Source organism: Anabrus simplex, chromosome 9 (genome assembly GCF_040414725.1).
Source record: "Anabrus simplex isolate iqAnaSimp1 chromosome 9, ASM4041472v1, whole genome shotgun sequence".
NCBI lineage: Eukaryota > Metazoa > Arthropoda > Insecta > Orthoptera > Tettigoniidae > Anabrus > Anabrus simplex.
Genome location: NC_090273.1, coordinates 156,433,139 through 156,451,935, shown reverse-complemented (window position 1 = coordinate 156,451,935; position 18,797 = coordinate 156,433,139). Strand labels below are relative to the sequence as shown.

The following is an 18,797-nucleotide window of genomic DNA, read 5'->3' as shown; positions in this document are numbered from 1 at the left end:
GTCACTACTACTGCCTATTACCCGAACCCCTCATATTCGGAGAGGATGAACAGGAATTTGAAAGCTGCACTAATTGCGTACCATCATTCCAACCAGACCAAGTGGGATACTTGTCTACATTGGCTGTCATATGCCTTCAATTCAGCAACCCATTCAGCAAGACTCCTATGGAATTAATGTTTTGTTTTATTCCATTTTCACCTCTGTCAAACCTCCTTCACATTGAGGAGCTGTTACCGGATCTGTCTACCCCTTGTAATGTCCGTAAGGTGTGGGATGAAGCCAAGGCAAAGTTAGCCGTGTCATATGAGAAAGTTCGGAAAAACTATGACAAGGGACGCAAATCCACCAAGCTGACGGTTGGAGATCAAGTTTTTGTTAAATGTTATCCCATAAGCAAAGCTATCAATAAATTTTCTTCCAAGTTGGCTCCGAGATTCCAAGGTCCTTGTAAGTGATCCTATTGCCAAAAGGATAAGGAGAGTTCATCTCTCTCAAGTAAAGCCTGCGTGAGTTTCTGTATAATTGTGTGTTTGATATTGCTTAATTCTAAATTTGAGATTGTGAGGGTAATTCACCAGTTATCTTTTCGGTTTAACATCATCTTGTTTTAAAAATCTGAAATATGGTAATAATATTGTTCGGGGAGTTAATGAACTTGTAGTGTGGAGTATAGAATTTTGAACCATGCATGTGTGTTGACGTTGGGAAGGTCTTGTATTTGGGTTGGACTGGGCTAATCGTCTAAACCGTAATAATCTAGATTTGAGTAAACACCAAAGGTTAACTTGATGAATTATGATGGTGAGGTTATGTATTACCCATGTAACTGAGTTTGCTTATCTACCTTCAGTCCACGTTTCTGTAAGCGAGTTGAGTCATTCTGGTTGTACTATAATTACCTTCTTCGGTGGGTAAATTTCTATTGGTAATGAGTAAATGTTACTATTGACCAATTTTGGTAAGGTGAGTTGTGTGCTGATTATCTAGCGACTAAGGATCCTTAAGCCTGAGGAGTGAAGGAACAATCTCCTCTTAATTTGTTGATATGGTTTTATGATCCTTGTTGGGAATTATTTGAGTGATGATATAGTGGAAATGTTTTAGCTGTTGATTGTGATTACATTGTGATTTGTTGGCATGTGTTGTGGGTTGTAAAGTTTTTTTTCTTTAACCTTCGAAGAATAACACATGTACTCTAGTATCATTTTAGTAGCGTTATACTATGGTGTGGTTTTGATGTTACTGTTCATTTATTGTTTAAGACACTTGGTGAGGCAAGTCCTTGCTTCTTTTCATGTTGCCTCTGTGTCATCGAAGTATGGGGTGTAAATTTATTTATAGGTGTCTGCAACCCATCTTTTGCTTCTTAATTGTAAATGCAACCTTCTGATCCCCTGTGTGATGTCTTGTTCCCATCCTTATGTTTGCTTGCATAGCCTATTTCCTGACATAATCATGAAACTGTCTTTTCCTGTTGAGCATTGGTTATCATTTGACTCCTTACCAGCCATTAGAGGTTTGTTGGTGGTGTATTATGTAGGTTACTGCTCCTTGATTTCCTGTGGTTACCTGGTTTGAGGTAAATTTCTTTACCTTTTCATCTAATCGGGTGATCATTATGGAGATATATTTTGGGAATTCCTATGAATTTGGTTAAACGGCTGGTATCAAAACCTTTTACTCTCATGTATTCTATTCCTAAAAACTTCTATCCTTCCCCTCCCACGGTGTTTATGATTATCTTGTGTTCAATTATTACCAATTCTATCTTGATGCTATGCTTTGCTTGGTGTTATTCGATGAATCTGTTGTTGATGACAAACATTACGCGTACCTTCCATCTAATTGAGCTCGAAGTCTCCAACCGTGTTCATCCTGTTTCTCCTTGGTTAACATGTTCTTATTTAAAAACCATAAATTTGGTGGATTTTCCTATACTTGTTACAAACGCTGTTTCTATTCCGCTGGCATGATGATTCCCTATATGCCCTTTCCTTTCTTTTTCTTCCTCTTCTTATTCATCTCTTTCTTTTCTTCCGGGGTATGTATTGTGTGCATTTGGATGTGAACCTGTGCAGCTGAAGAAAAAAATTGCACTACTTGTCACTTATTTTGGGTAATTTTAATGACTCGCTTGGTGTTTGTGCTGTGCGTGAAAAGTTCTGATTTGATTTTGAATTTCCTTTGTCTGGGAACTGTAATGTTATTTAATGATATCCTTTCTCTAGTCGTACCTAGACTAGTTTACTGATTATTCTGAAAGATTATGGGTGATGATGATGCCTGATACCTGTTGGTGATGAGGTTGTAATGTAATTGATTGTAAATATTGATGCAATGACTCATTCAGTCGTTTTTCAGTTACCGTCTTTCCTTTCCCCCTATTATTTTCTGGGATTTTTTTTTTTTTACCTTGTGTGTTGCGAAACAAGGTAACCGTGCCTTCTCTAGCTTGGAGTCCCGAAGTTGTGTTAACGAAGTAATGGATGGTCTAGATTATTTCTATTGAGTTCCAATCATCTGCAAACCATTCTTTTAAAGCTTGGTGCAACATAAACTTTTGAAAGATTCTCATTGACGTGCTACCGGATTGAAAATTAGTTGTTACTGAACTGTGGTAAGTTAACTGGTTGGAAGTGCGTTGCCACGAAAGAACTGTGAAACATCATAGACTGAAAGGAGGACAAATTATTAGTAACCAACTTGGTGTCTCCCATATTTGGTGAAACGTCTCTGCTACTGCTACAGTATGTCTAATGAGTAGGGCCCGGATTTTTAGGTTCTTAAAAACCATGTTTTAGTTCTTTTAATAGCTCAAAATAGTTTTTTTAAGTTTTTATCCTCCTGAAATAGTTTTTAATGATCATTTCAATCATTACTAAAGTTATACTATTCATTCAAATTTTTTGTACTTTATTGTAACCTTCACGCCTCTCTAGTACAAAACTATACCACTCATTTCAAAATATGGGACAGAATGGCTTAATGAAAGCACTTCAAACACATCATACCAACTGAAATTAAAAATAACAAAGAATATTTATGCGCAAATACAATAAATGGTTAAATTTTTGTCACTTCCAATGCATCAAGAAACATTGTTAATAAACTTAACCATGGTAGGTTAATATTGTGTTTGGTCCGTATTGACTAGTCTAAATGCCAGCCGGCAAAGAAATTGTTTAATAGATTTAGAATTTTTACCACTGAGGAAGGGAATGGTTGAGATTTCCCGAAACATGTTTGGTTTAATAAATAGTGTTTCTTTCATTTAATGAGGGTATTTATCAAGGCGGATTAAATAAACTGTTTTAAATAGTTATATTATACATTCAAGAAACATTTTCAGAAGCATAGAACACAGTTTTCACTTGCTGTTACATTGTACAACTAAATGCATTTCCAGATTTTCAGAGTAAAACTTTTTCTGTTATCTCTGAAAATATTCTTATAGCAGGAAAATGTACGCTCCACACAACAGGAAGTCATTGGAGCAAGCGTCATTGAAGCAATAGCTCTCGGTCCCCATGGTACCTCGTCAGTAATTTCTTCTCCCTGAAGTACTGAATTGTAGACACACTGTTCATTGTTGAAAATCCAGGGTTCCACTGTAGAATTTTGGTGAGCTTGAGTAAATAGGCTTCACCCACTGGTCCTGGTATTTCCTTCTTCTAAATGGAGTCCACAACTTCTATTGAATCTTTTAATGGCAACGATACCGACTCAACACGCTCAATAGCTGCAGGAATATCAGCAAAGTGTGCCCTAATGCAGGCAAGTGAAACAGTGTTCTTGTTCGTGAGAGCTGTTTTAGCCTACACTATGCAGAGTGCATCATCGATATCAAAAGAATTTATAACATTTTTAATGTTTTCAAAGTGATTGGCATAGTATAGGACAGCATTGAGCCATGTCCCCCAACGAGTGATGATGGGTTCGGGAGGAAGCGGAGTTTGAGGCAACATTCCCTTGAATGTGAGAGTGCAGCTAGGAGCTTTAAGAAACACCTTCTTCACAGAAGAAGCAGTACTGTTTGCTCATGGAAAATTATTTCTAACCTCTTCAGTCAATCTGTATAAGCCATCGGCTATGCAAGTTACATGCAGCATGTTAGGGTAGAAACTCTTCAATACTTCACCAGCTTTGATCATATATGCCGCACTATCACTCAAAAGAAGTAAAAACTTGCCATCCTGTTTTTCTCTTGGCCAAAGAATGCGAAGAGCATCTCGGACGGTGCAAGCTATGGTCAGCGTATTCCACGACACGTTTGCGGAAACCAGCGCTTTACATAAACGGATATTACATGTTATAATTCTCATGTTAGGTCCGTATTGAAATGTACGTAAATACAAAGTATGTTACAAGTGTTTATTTATATATCCACCTATTCAATACAAAGAGATCTTTTTAGAAATTAAATATTATTATAAAATGTTAAGGGACATGTTTCGCCCATATTAAGGGCATCATCAGCCTCAAATTCAAACCTGTATGGTGAAAAATCAGGATCCTGATTGCTCTTACAAGCCATAAAAAGAGGATATCATTATAGGTGTCAGTCTAAACATACAAAATATTAGAATGTCCTTGGCTAAAATTGCAGTATCAAGCTGCATGTCATAAGTTCACATGAATATACTTTCCGGAGCGTTGAAAAACTTGTTGGGGTAGGGCAGTAAACAGCTCAGTCTTTATAATGAAACAGAAATGTGCCTCCTTGAAGATGATAAGAAAAAGCAAAGCTGATACACTGTTACAGATGTCAATAATGCCATTAAGCACAATAAATTTTCAGCAATGAGCTCCCATATGAAAGAAACAGGACATCACTTCACAACAATAGAAAGAGACCTCACAATTATTAAAAGAGTAGACAAAGGAAAGTTGATGAATGAACTTGAAACCATCTATATATTTTTGGACCAACACTACAACAAAAATCTAAACCTCAATGATTTAATTGAAGTCAAGAATTCATTATACGAAAGTTTACCCAAATTATTGCAAACTCTAAATTCAAAACATAACTACATTCTTAAAAATCTTAAGTTAACATCTTCTAGAACCTCCACTACTTTAACTAACATGACTCCCTTCATGCCCGCCCCCACAATTCTCCCGCAACCCAACACGACTCCCTCCCTGTCCGACCATGTAAATCTCTCGCAACCAACAACACATAAATTTAACGCTCCGCCTACCCCCTCCCCTCAACCACACCCTCCTCCGCCAATCTCACATCGATACAATACCAGAAGTACAAATGTCAGTCATTCAACGCTACCATAGCAACTGCATTAACAGTCAAAGAAATAAATGAACCTACACATAACGTTATTTTTCTTCAACTAACCTTACCATAACTGATTTACATCTTCACAGATGAAAGGGTAAGTGTTTTTATACATTTTCCATGTTTTACCTTTCTTTAAACCCACTTTCTCTTCAAAAATACCTTCCTAAGCATTCACTCTCCTCTTGTTACAGACTTCACACCAAAGAGCTCTATCAACGTCGATAAACCTTCGACTTTCGTCCTTCAAATAAGATAAATACATCGATAGACAACCGAATGCCTTTTCCTTACTCCCACAATTATGTAAGGAAGACTGTTATCTTATCATAACACATTCGACTTTCACTCCTTCAGCCAGTTAAATAGACTATAGGCAGCTGAACAGCCATTTAAGAGATCTGTTGTCTTATCACAACATACGATATTGACATCTGTAACAGTGTATCAGCTTTGCTTTTTCTTATCATCTTCAAGGAGGCACATTTCTGTTTCATTATAAAGACTGAGCTGTTTACTGCCCTACCCCAACAAGTTTTTCAACGCTCCGGAAAGTATATTCATGTGAACTTATGACATGCAGCTTGATACCGCAATTTTAGCCAAGGACATTCTAATATTTTGTATGTTTAGACTGACACCTATAATGATATCCTCTTTTTATGGCTTGTAAGAGCAATCAGGATCCTGATTTTTCACCATACAGGTTTGAATTTGAGGCTGATGATGCCCTTAATATGGGCGAAACATGTCCCTTAACATTTTATAATAATATTTAATTTCTAAAAAGATCTCTTTGTATTGAATAGGTGGATATATAAATAAACACTTGTAACATACTTTGTATTTTAAACGGATATTACCGAGCTCAAAAGCTGCAGTCACTTAAGTGCGGCCAGTATCCAGTAATCGGGGGATAGTGGGTTCAAACCCCACTGTCGGCAGCCCTGAAGATAGTTTTACCGTGGTTTCCCATTTTCAGACCAGGCAAATGCCGGGGCTGTACCTTAATTAAGGGACGGCTGCTTCCTTCCAATTCCTAGGCCTTTCCTATACCATCGTCGCCGTAAGACATATCTGTGTCGGTGCGACGTTAAAAAAAAAAAAAACAGACTTGACAAAATATAATTTTGCTATCTGTAGTAAAGTCCGGATCGTTACCAATCCACTGGCGAATCAACCAACTTCGAGATGACTTGCCTTTAGGCATCGCTACTTCTGAGATGCGTAAGCTTCTTAAACTGCCTTCAATAATAAATTGATTTATAGGGAAAATTAATTTTAGTCTGTCGCATAATAATGTGTATGGAGCTAAACAGTGAACAGCGCCGTAGCTGGCGGTAGTCGACCGTACACAATGAGAGATGCACTGAAGCTGGCAAGTTAGGCGGACTTGTACCTGCTAGATACAGGTCAGTGAACGCCAGGGGGTTGTCTCTTGATTTGTGCTGTACGCTATTGGAATAGTATCGTATCACGTTGTTTCGCTCGCACTAGTTATACTTACAAACCATTTCCAGTTCCAAACCATGAAGTCATTTCAAAAACTCGTGCATAACGTTTATTTTTTAAAAAATCATTCAGTTTCATTAATATTTGGTACTTCTATTTCAAAATAATGTAATACTGTCTTGAATAGCCCATTTAGTTTTTTTTAGGTTTTAACATCTTATTTAGTTATTTTTAGGTTTTATAAGATTCGCGTAATTTACTCCAATGGTAATTAAATGGATAAGTAAGTTAAAATACTGCAGTTAACTAGCAAGGAAAAAAATAGTTTAAAACCTAAAAATTCGGGCCCTACTAATGAGTGTGACAAATTTAGTTAAAGATGCTAGAGAAGTTTTCGATGCGATACCCATCTGTTTGTAAAAAATTCTCTGGTGGGCGCTTGGCCTCACCCATGTTGAGCTTTTGCTGGGGGAGGCTATGGCGTATGCATATATGTCGCGCATTTCGAGAATGCATGGACTTAAAAAATTATTTAAAGGTCATTCGAAGCCCGATGGAATTGTACACGATTCATAAGAAGCGGGTTCTTACCAGTAGAAAAGTTGGCTATCAGACTGAGTGTTTCATCTGAACTGCATCCTACTGCCATCTGTGAGCACAGCGTGAAGTTCAGCGCTGCTCTGCCGATTATCGTTCGAGTTCGACAATATGTGCGTAGATTTTTGTTTTGTTTCCTAGTTGTTGTTGGAGATTCTGAAGCCAAACTGTTCGAACTTGGTCGCACATACTTGGTTTTTTAAAAGAAACCCGATCAAAAGATGAAGACGGGCGAGATGTGGCTGATTTTCGACCCTGGTTAAATTTGTGGCCAACCGGCCACAAATTCTAGTTGGATTTGTGGTTTGTTTATCAACTTATTTTGTTTCCGAGAAATTGTAAGTACCCTGCATGATGAAATCTGCATTAATACCCTTTCCCACCGAGGTATCTCCACAATGCTCAAGAGTTTTGGTTTGGACCGAACAAGTAAAAAAAATAAATCTGAATTGCGAGTATGTTTTAAACTACAGTTATCAAGAGGAATTTCCTTATCACGCGTTAGCCTTTACTCTGGCGTTAATAAGATGTAAATTGTTAAAATCGGGACTCAGATTTCTTATGTGTTGGTAAATTTTCATTTCGAAACTTCTTGTAACAGACAGTTAAGCATTATTTCGGTGGATCACAGATGAAAATCGGTAAGTTGGAGTTGTTTGGTCGATGTCTATCTGATAATGTTTGGTAGCCATGTTTTAATCGCGACATGTGATTCGTTTCTATGGGAACTGTTGTAAACAAATATGGATTCCCTGTGTTGAAAAAACAGCTGATAGCTGTCGATTGTATTTTGATTCGGTGTATGGACTCGTATTGTACTCCAGTTTACTAATTCTAATGTTGAAATACGTCTTCCGTTCCTATGGTGTAATTTAATAATGATTGGAATCTATTTCGCCTAAAACTTGGTAACATTTATTTGCCACTTCGGTTATTTCATGGAATTATGCTAGACGTGTCGAGAAACAAGCCCCAACTTACCTTCAATTATTCCACTACTGGTCTACTATTAAACTGATTAATTAATTTGGTTTTCAAGGATTGTAATCCCAGGATTTATTTCTTATATTTTCAAGGGTCGACCCAAGTTTAATTATCTTTTCTTTTAGTCTGATGATAATTTTCTTCTTTTCTTTTAATCATTGAATTGTTTCGAAGGTTATTAATGTCATTCGAGAATTGAACCCCAAATCCATTAAAGTTGGTTTAAGTTTTTAATCTGTCTTTCCTTTATAGTTAGTACATTCTCTTGGGTTTGATTCACATAGCCTCTGGCACCGGTGTCCGTTTCTCATGCCTTTTCTTCTTTGGACATCGTGGTAAGTATTTCATTTCGGTTGTTTTCTTGTAAGGTCCAGTGTTGGCAAACTACTGCCGATTGGGAAGTTTCGGAGACACCAAGGTAGGGTTGGTTGTTATACTGTTGTGTTGTGACAAACAGTAAGCAGATTTACACAGAGATTAGGATATGTTTTGCAAAATTATACATACAAAGCAAACTGCTTTATGGACGTGAAAGTTAGACATTAGGAAAACAGGAGAAGAGCTGCCTTGAAACAATAGAAATATGGACATGCTGCAAAATTACAAGAATGAGATGAAGTGAAAGAGAAACAGGGAAGTAAAGGATGGCAGAAGATTGATGACAGGAATGAAAAGTAGGAAAATTAAATTTATAGGACATACCATCAGACACAACATATTTGTTGTTGTTGGAGTCATCAGTCCATATACATGTTTGATGCAGCACTCCATGCCACCCTATCCTGTGCTAACCTTTTCATTTCTACGTAACTATTGCATCCTACATCTGCTCTATTCTGCTTGTCATATTCATACCTTGGTCTACCCCTACCGTTCTTACCACCTACACTTCCTTCAAAAACCAACTGAACAAGTCCTGGGTGTCTTAAGATGTGTCCTATCATTCTATCTCTTCTTCTCGTCAAATTTAGCCAAATCGATCTCCTCTCACCAATTCGATTCAGTATCTCTTCATTCGTGATTCGATCTATCCATCTCACCTTCAGCATTCTTCTGTAACACCACATTTCAAAAGTTTCTATTCTCTTTCTTTCTTTCTGAGCTCGTTATCGTCCCTGTTTCACTTCCATACAATGCAACGCTCCACACGAAAGTCTTCAAAAACATCTTTCTAATTCCGATATCAATGTTTGAAGTGAGCAAATTTCTTTTCTTAAGAAAGCTCTTCCTTGCTTGTGCTAGTCTGCATTTTATGTCCTCCTTACTTCTGCCATCGTTAGTTATTTTACTACCCAAGTAACAATATTCATCTACTTCATTTAAGACTTCATTTCCTAATCTAATATTTCCTACATCACCTGCCTTCGTTCGACTGCACTCCATTACTTTTGTTTTGGACTTATTTATTTTCATCTTGTACTCCTTACCCAAGACTTCATCCATACCATTCAGCAACTTCTCGAGATCTTCTGCAGTCTCAGATAAAATAACAATATCATCGGCAAATCTCAAGGTTTTGATTTCCTCTCCTTGCACTGTGATTCATTCCCTTTCCAAATTTCTCTTTCATTTCCTTTACTGCCTGTTCTATGTAAACACTGAAAAGGAGAGGGGACAAACTGCAGCCTTGCCTCACTCCTTTCTGGATTGCTGCTTCTTTTTCAAAGCCCTCTATTCTTATCACTGCAGACTGATTTTTATACAGATTGTAGATAATTCTTCGTTCTCGGTATCTGATCCCTATCATCTTCAGAATCATAAATCGCTTGGTCCAATCAACATTATCGAATGCCTTTTCTAGATTTAAGAAATGCCATGTACAAGGGCTTGTCCTTCTTGATTCGATCCTCTAAGATCAGACGTAAAGTCAGGATTGCTTCACGTGTTCCTACATTTCTTCTGAAGCCAAACTGATCTTCTCCCAACTCAGCTTCAACTTGTTTTTCCATTCTTCTGTAAATAATACGTGTTAAAATTTTGCAGGCATGAGATATTAAAATAATGGTGCGGTAGTTTTCACACCTGTCAGCACCGGCTTTCTTGGGAATAGGTATAACAACATTCTGCCGAAAATCGGATGGGACTTCTCCTGTCTCATACATCTTGCACACTAAATGAAATAACCTTGCCATGCTGGTTTCACCTAAGGCAGTCAGTAATTCAGAGGGAATGTCATCAATTCCACGTGCCTTGTTCCTATTTAGGTCACTCATAGCTCTGTCAAACTCTGACGTCAAAATTGGGTCTCCCATTTCATCAGCATCAACAGCCTCTTCATGTTCCAGAACCAAATTATCTACATCTTTACCTTGACACAACTGTTGGATATGCTCCTGCCATCTTTCTGCTTTGTCTTCTTTCCCTAGAAGTGGCTTTCCATCTGAGTTCTTAACATATTTATCACTGATATTTAGGGACCTCAGAAAACAGTGAATAAAATGCTTCATTATTGGTGGAAAAATACTAAAAAGGTTGTTAAAAAAAAGCAGTAAAAAACAAGACAAGAAGGTGTAAAGTTATAAATAAAGTCATTAAATAAGCTGAAATAATTTGTATCTCCTGACTGACACAGAACAGGTACAATAAACGGGCAATATCCTACAAAGCCAAAATTAAACACTATAACGTTGTTGTAAAACCAGAGGGACTGTACGGTTCAGAATGCCTTATCTTAAATAAAAAAGCGGAACTGAAAGAAATTGAGAAGAAGGAAAGGAAAATTCTGAGGAAAATTCTTGGACCTCAGAAAACGACCGATGGAACATGGAGGAAAAGGAGAAATGAGGATCTCTACAAGTATTCCGCAAAGATCACGAACATAATACGAAAACGAAGACTGAAATTTTACGGGCATCTCGTCAGAATGAATGACAACCACCTGACTAAAAGAATATTTAAATATATAATTGGATTGAGGAGGACAACGAAATGGCTGGAGGAGGTTAAGAAGGACGCAGAAAAAATTAAAATAACACCAGAATTGATCATCAACAGAAAGAAGTTCAGAACTCGAGCAGATTACCACAAATTCCATGAAGAGCAGTGGAAGAACAAACCCAAATTTGTAATATCTGAGGAGTAGAGAAAAATAAGGAGTGAACAAATGAAGAAGTTCTGGGAAGAGAAAAGAAGAAGAAGACTGGCCAGAAAGCATCAAGTTTCACGCGGTCCACAGTTGGCCAAATTTGGAAGCAAGAAGAAAGTAAATATAGTAAGCTTATATAAGTTTATTAGCAATAATAATACGAATAATGGTAATAGCTGTACCCAGGAATTCTAGAAAATTCACTTTGCTACACTAACAATTCTGCTCAGAAATGAACCCTTTCAGCACAGAGCATATTTATGTTGAGTCTTCAGCTCAGGAGAACTGACACTAACCCGGCAGGCTTGATGAATGGCTTCATCACCGAACCGACAATCAGGATGAAAACCAACCAGCTGAGGTTCATATGTAGAAACAGGAGACCTACAAATCAACTACGTGCTACTATCAAGAAAAATACAATTTAACATTTAAAGATTATATTAATTTAAAAATTTCAAATCCAAGATTCTCTTACCATCAGCTACATATTCAGAGAGCAGTTTCCCAACCAGATATTTGTCAAAGGAGATTTTCAAAACATCTCCAGTGAATATGTTGACACAGATATTGATTAGCATTCCAGAACTCAGCATCAAGTGAAGCACACAATTGTCCTTCCACTGACAGAATACTATTCTATGCTGGAGCAACTGATCCTGAAAAACAGATCAAAACATCACAGATGATTTCAAGTAACAGAAAGGAAAAGTCATACAAATACAGACAGGAACATGAAACTGGATAAACACAATGACAGGTCACACAACTGCCATCAGGAGGGCAGATTTCAAGAATCTTCAGTGTTAATGCAGAAAACAGCTCCCTCTGTGGATCAGTAGTAGAGCATCAGGCTCCAGATCCCAAGATAGCGGGGTCAAACGAGGCACAGGTAGTCTGATTATTGAAGAGCAGGAAAAGTGTCGTACAAGATGTAAAAGATCTCTGGCAACACATTTGGTGTTTCATCATCATCATCCTTTAACTGTCTCCAGTCACCCAGGTGTGGTACAAAAGTGCTCTCAATCCTTGTCTATCCAGGTACTGTACGCGCAATTTTTAGTGATAGATTTTTGTACTGGGTTGAGGAGTAAGTAGGGAGCACTGCCGGTTCTGGTAATACTGCCAACTGAATGGAAATGAAATCTGAATTGAATCGATAATATGATCGATCAATATGAATTTTCTAAACCTTTATTATCTTACGCCAACAACTGTGTTACACACACAATATATAATATTATATAACATTTCTCGACATGAAACTTGTTCCTAGCATGAATTCTATAGTTTGGTTTTGCTGTGTAAACAACAACAGTACAAGTACGTAAAGTGTACACCAGATGTCGCACAGTGATCATAAGCGATTCTTAGTTTGTGTTTCAAAGGTTACCAATACGAATCTCGAAGATAACCGAGGTTGACCGATTCAGCACTAGAGTGTCCATCTATCACTAAAAAGTGTGCATACAATACATTTCTCTATGTTTTCAATTTGGTGCCGTTTCACTCCTCTCCCTTCCAGGTACTGCTTTACTTGACTGATCCACCATTTCCTTGGTCTGTCTCTAGGTCTTTTGCCTTCCAGTTCCTTTTCTAGCCATTTTTTTACTGTTCTCATTTGATCCATCCTTTTTACAAGGCCATACCATTTGAGTCCTGATGTTCTTACATTTTCGATTAGTGACTGTTCTACTTGTGTATTATGATGGATCTCTTCATTCCAGATCTTATCTCTTCTTGTTTTCTTTAGCACTGACCTTGTCACCGGTGGTGGGACGGAGAAATGGAACTAAGCATTGTGTGTTGTGAAGGTAATTATTGAGTTTAGAAATGTACATTACTATTTACTCTTTATTTGAAAATCATTCATTATAGTGTTTCTTAGTATGTGTACTATTTTATTTTTGGACAGAATGAACCTTGCAAGATGTGAGACTTATTTTTGAAGTGATTTTTGTACGTAAATTTTATTGGATTGGCCAAAAGAACGGGCTCTCCAATTGGCGAAAAGAACGGGAATCTAGTAGAATTTGTATCTTATTGGTTGTTTGTGATCTGGCCATTTCCGGTCTTCTGACGGCTTTGTGAGTATGAGATATTATCAAAATTTATTAGGATCAACCTATTCAATACAATCGAATTTTCAAAGTTAGGACTTACATCCTATTAAACTAAAATTTGAAGGGACATGTTTCGCCCTTTAAAAGGGGCATCATCAGCCTTTTTACACTCAAAGATAAAAATCAGGATCCCGATTGTCATGGTAAAAAATATAACATGAGAATATAAGATTAGAGTGAAATTATACAATGTGAGAAATTGTTAAGAGTTCTTCAATAATAATTTACAATTAAAAATTTAATTTAAAATGTTGCGAAGAAAAAGTTGAAATTGGTATGATATTACACTAGTAATTTTAAAATGATTTTATAAATTAGACAAACTAGGCCTTAACCACATAATAACGAGAAGGTCTATGGCTAAAGTTGCCGTATCAAAGTTTGAGTGCAATTCGGCTGGAAGCAACTTGATTTACATGTTGAAGAAAAGGTTAATGGAACTTAGTAGCCGCTTGTGATGACATTGAAACTTTCTTGTTGAAAAGTCGTAATATTTAACTGTAGTATGGCGCTATGTAGATTATAAAGTTGAATCCAACTAATCCATTAATCTCGTTATTTACGTAGTGGGTTCGTGGTCTCCTTAATTTTGTTGAAGGAGTTATTAAGAGTTCATAATTGAATGTTGCCATATAGATCTTTGTTAACTCGTATACTTATAGTTAAATGGGAACATTCTTACTTGTTGTTGGCTGTAGTTTTGAATATAGATTAACTATTGAAGGATATATGGCGAAGAATCTGTAATGAAAAGAGAATAAAAGATATGAAGTTTTAGAGGAAAAAATGGTTGATTAGGCAAAATGATATATATTCAATTACTTACATTCTCGATTTTTGCAGTATGAACTGGTTGTCTGTAAGGTCTTGGAACGAGTAAGATTTGAATGTCTTGTGTTGTATCTGTGTGGAACTGAGGGAGGGGGGTGTGTTGGAGGGAAGGAAATTGGCGGAGCGTTGAGCTTGTACGCTATTGGCTGTTGAAGATGTGGAATTGAGGAAGAGGGGTGTAATGGAGAAGAGGAGGTGGATGGAGGGTTGAGCTTACGGGCTGTTGGCTGTGGAAGATTAGAAGAGGCAGGGACGGAGGGAGTTACCTTTAAGGGGAAGTTGGGATCTTTATCGGAAGTTAGTTTAAGATTTTTGAGGATTTTATTTAAATTTGGATTTAAAGATTGTAATAAATTGGGTAAAGTCTCGTATAAGGGATTTTTTATTTTGACGGGATCATTGAGATTTAGGTCTTTGTTGTAATGTTATTATGTGGTTAAGTCCTAGTTTGTCTAATTTATGAAATCATTTTAAAATTACTAGTGTAATATCATACCAAGTTCAACTTTTTCTTCGCAACATTTTAAATTAAGTTTTTAATTGTAAATTATTATTGAAGAACTCTTAACAATTTCTCACATTGTATAATTTCACTCTAATCTTATATTCGCATGGTATATTTTTTACCATGACAATCGGGATCCTGATTTTTATCTTTGAGTATGAGTGTAAAAAGGCTGATGATGCCCTTAAAGGGTGAAACATGTCCCTTCAAATTTTAGTTTAACAGGATGTAAGTCCTAACTTTGTAAATTCGATTGTATTGAATAGGTTGATCCTAATAAATTTTGATAATATCTTAAATTGAGGTACATTTCAATACGGACCAAATATGAAATTTGTAACATGTAATTGTGAGTATGATGCGAGTTCTTGGCGTCATTTACATCCGACCACCCTAGCGAGCGCTTGCATTCGAGGGCTCCCCTCAGGAACCCTTCCCCTTTTATTGGTAAGTGTTATTTCAATGCTATTTCCATGCTCTCTGATTACATTTGATTTTATTTAATTTCTTCTGTGTTTTGGTATTTTCTCGTTTAACCCCTCAGCGTCGCAGCCATTTAAATAGCTTCCTACCCCGCGGCCGGATGAGATTTCAACTACGCGCGACTGAAATACAACGATTCACTTAAAGCGTTACTACAAGTATAAGAGTAGCCCGATTTTTACAAAATTTGGAATTCCTTATGACAGAACTATGTACATGCAGATAATTACATAATTGTTTCACATTTCCTTAGTAATTTAGTTCCGTGTGATAGAGTTTGAAGCACTCTTTGAGACAGAGACTCAAGTCACACTCCTGGCAGCAGTACATTGACGTCTTCTTTCCGCCGTGTTTTGAACACAGGATACAATGTCTCTGAGGTTTGGATTTCCAACTCTTGGGTGCTAATTTCCTGATAAAATGTCTTTCCTGCAACCTTGGAACTGTATTACCTGATGCGCGCCGGCCTTGAATATTTCGTTCCCTTCCCAAGCAAGCGTATTTTGTAAACAAACCTTTCACCAGCTGAACCCGATAAGGTAATTGCTCGATATTTGTCTCTGTGACCTGTGTGAGTATTATTAGAGAATTTAGCAATCAGAATTCACCGTTGAAAACTTCTCTTTGACCTGTAAAATTATTTATAGTCTCTTACACAAAATTTCCAAGTACTGTTTCCACCTCATCGTCACTCTCATCATTTACCACTGCTACATCATCTATTTCATTATCACTGCTGCTTATACTGTCACTACTACTTCCGACTAAACTTTCATCTGAATTATACAATATTTCAAGCACATTACTGTCAGTCAAACCACGGCTGAGCGCGGCGCGTCACACGGACTGGTGAAGCTGCATTGAGACCGAAAGCAACAGGACGAAACTGAATGAGGGGAATAACATTTATGACGAAACAAACCAACTCGATACATATTTCAGATAAAAGGTTGAGACAACGTCTTTCAAACGAGATATATACCATGAACAACTGGTTCTCGTATCGTATGACAGAAAGCAGCACTAACTGATGCCTACACAGAGCGCTCGTGGAGAGTTACGAAAATATTACAAGCTGAGAAATAAAGACAAATATAATAAATAAACCGCACTCCCAATGTACAAATAGAGCAAAGAACATCACACGAAAAGACAAACTTCTCAGATCATCATTTCTTTATTTTATTCTGTGAGAAAGAATGAAGCACACAGACTTTAAAAAAGCAAGAGATTAGTGCTCAGACTTATTTGACAAATAATTATCCTTGCAAAAACAACTACATTATAACGATTTTTCAATTCTTATTTACAACACTGATAAACCCGAAACTGTCTTCTTGGAAACAAAACAATTTGCATATCAGTAACTCCAAAACTCTTCGCACTATAGCCGTAAATGTGAAACCATGTATGGGTCTATACCATGTATAGAGGTCGGCGCTGAGGGGTTAATGTAATTTTCAATGTTTTAAATTCAACGTGTCCGAGTTTACCCTAGATTCCCGTTGTAACTAATTTCACTTTCTGAATGACTATGTTTTCGAAAGACAGTCACCTATTGACAAGATTTTTTAATTCAGTATATACTTACGATGTTAAATCTTTGGTTTTACAAATTTACTTAAGTATCCTGATTATGTTTTTATTTTGTTTAGTGGATCTGTATCTGTCGTTAAGGTCTAGTTAAACATCCTTGGTTTGTGAATTAAATATCAGTTGCTAGGTCATTTAACTTGTTTTGTGTAATTTTTCATTTGTTATTTTCAATATATTAAGTCAAGGGTGATTTATCGTAAACCTTTCCTTCCCCATAACGGCATACCTTCTCATGGACCTCAATAGGGCCGCTTCACATTTCCACATTCCTTTCTTAGTCATTGTTATTAGGCCTGTAAGTTTTCCTTGGCATATGGTTTGATTTTGCGTATTTATTATCTACCGTGGCATTCCCATTTGTTGATGTGTAACCACCGCTACTCTGTCATTTTACTATTTCCCTATCCATATTATTTAGTGGCAATGTTATTTTATTATTTCCACGTTCATATTTTTTTGTGTGCGCGTAATTTTCTCGAACAAACGCTACATTGGTAGCAGAGCGTGGTTATGGAAGGAGAAAAGGTTGACAATAATCATTCTCGGCTAACTTTTATAAAATTATTTTTATATCCTAAGTTTGAATAAGTTACTAACAGGTTTCTTTTATAGGTTGTAATTGTTACGTGTGTATTCTTAATTCCCATTTTTGTTTTTTCATAATTCTAGCTCAAGTTCTACACACCACGTGTTTTTCGTTCCGCGATGTGCTGTCTGTGTTGCTGTAGTTCACCTTGTAATTAATGGTTGGAGGAAATGGTAAGTCACTAACTGTAACAAGTTTTCTCTGTTTCATTGTTAATTTTAATTAAATTTTCTTGTGTGGCAAGGTTTTGGCTGACCAAGTGTTTCCTAAAGTTATATCTTCACATTGCTTGTGCCGTATTCTCAATTAAGTTTTCAGTGATAAATTTCAATGTGTGGTTGTTAACTTACAGTGGTTTCTTTGAGCTGTATTCAGATCATAACATCTGTGTTGTTACCTGTTGCTTTGAACTTCCGTTATGTCATAAAATTATGCTAAGTGCTGTACTTCCTTGCCTGACTTGATGTTATCTCCCAAACAGCTGAATTGCGTATGTGTTGAAGACAGATGATTGCTTGACCTATCCCGATATTATGAGTGCTCACATTCCATCTTATAAAAGTTACTTGTGTCGTGAACTTCTTGTTCTTCTTCCAGATAACGTAAATTGTAGTGTGTGTGTTATAATGATCATTGTGTTCTGGTCAAGTTTTAGCATGGAGTCTCCTTTGTTTTACTGAAATTCCTGTTTCCGTAAATTTTCGGCAATAATTATGAGGTTAAAGTTCGTAATTTAGGTCTATTTCTTCGAGTTTTTTCTGTTTGCAAATATCGTGTTACGGCAAATTATTTTCAAAATGCTGTGTCTTGTCGCTTGTTGTGTTCTATTTGGCATTATTCTTCATGTGTGATGATCTAAAATTATATTTATATTGTATGTTAGCTTGGTATATATTTAAATTTCCAGACATGTGGTGTTGTTTTTGGTCTTTTACTGTATTTGGATTCGTTTCCAGGGAGGTATGGGACTATGTGGAGCAATTCCCAGCCAGTTACTAAATTCGTCAATCAGATTAGAGAGTTTAGGATCTCTGAATCTGAGTGAAAATTTTCTAGTTTATCTTATTGAGCTTTTCCATCATGTAAGTGTCTGTTCCCTTGTCACGTATATTTATTTACCCGTGTATTCCTATGCTTGCTAGGAAGGGTCTATGTTGACTGTGATAGTCTCGTAGGGTGAAACGTGCTCACCATATTAATACTCTAGCGTCCGCTGAGGCCATTTTGGCAAAGTCAACTCGGCGGTGGGCATGAAA

General features: G+C 36.8%; 1 protein-coding gene across 1 annotated transcript in view; it reads right to left on the bottom strand.

Annotated features, from left to right (window-relative positions):
• Window positions 1–18,797, bottom strand: part of frtz (WD repeat-containing and planar cell polarity effector protein fritz) — a 137,554-nt gene that overhangs the window by 95,129 nt on the left and 23,628 nt on the right. The window contains exon 3 of the mRNA XM_067153590.2: window positions 11,896–12,076. Within this exon, the coding sequence (XP_067009691.2) occupies window positions 11,896–12,076 (181 nt within the window). The remainder of the gene's footprint in view (window positions 1–11,895; window positions 12,077–18,797) is intronic.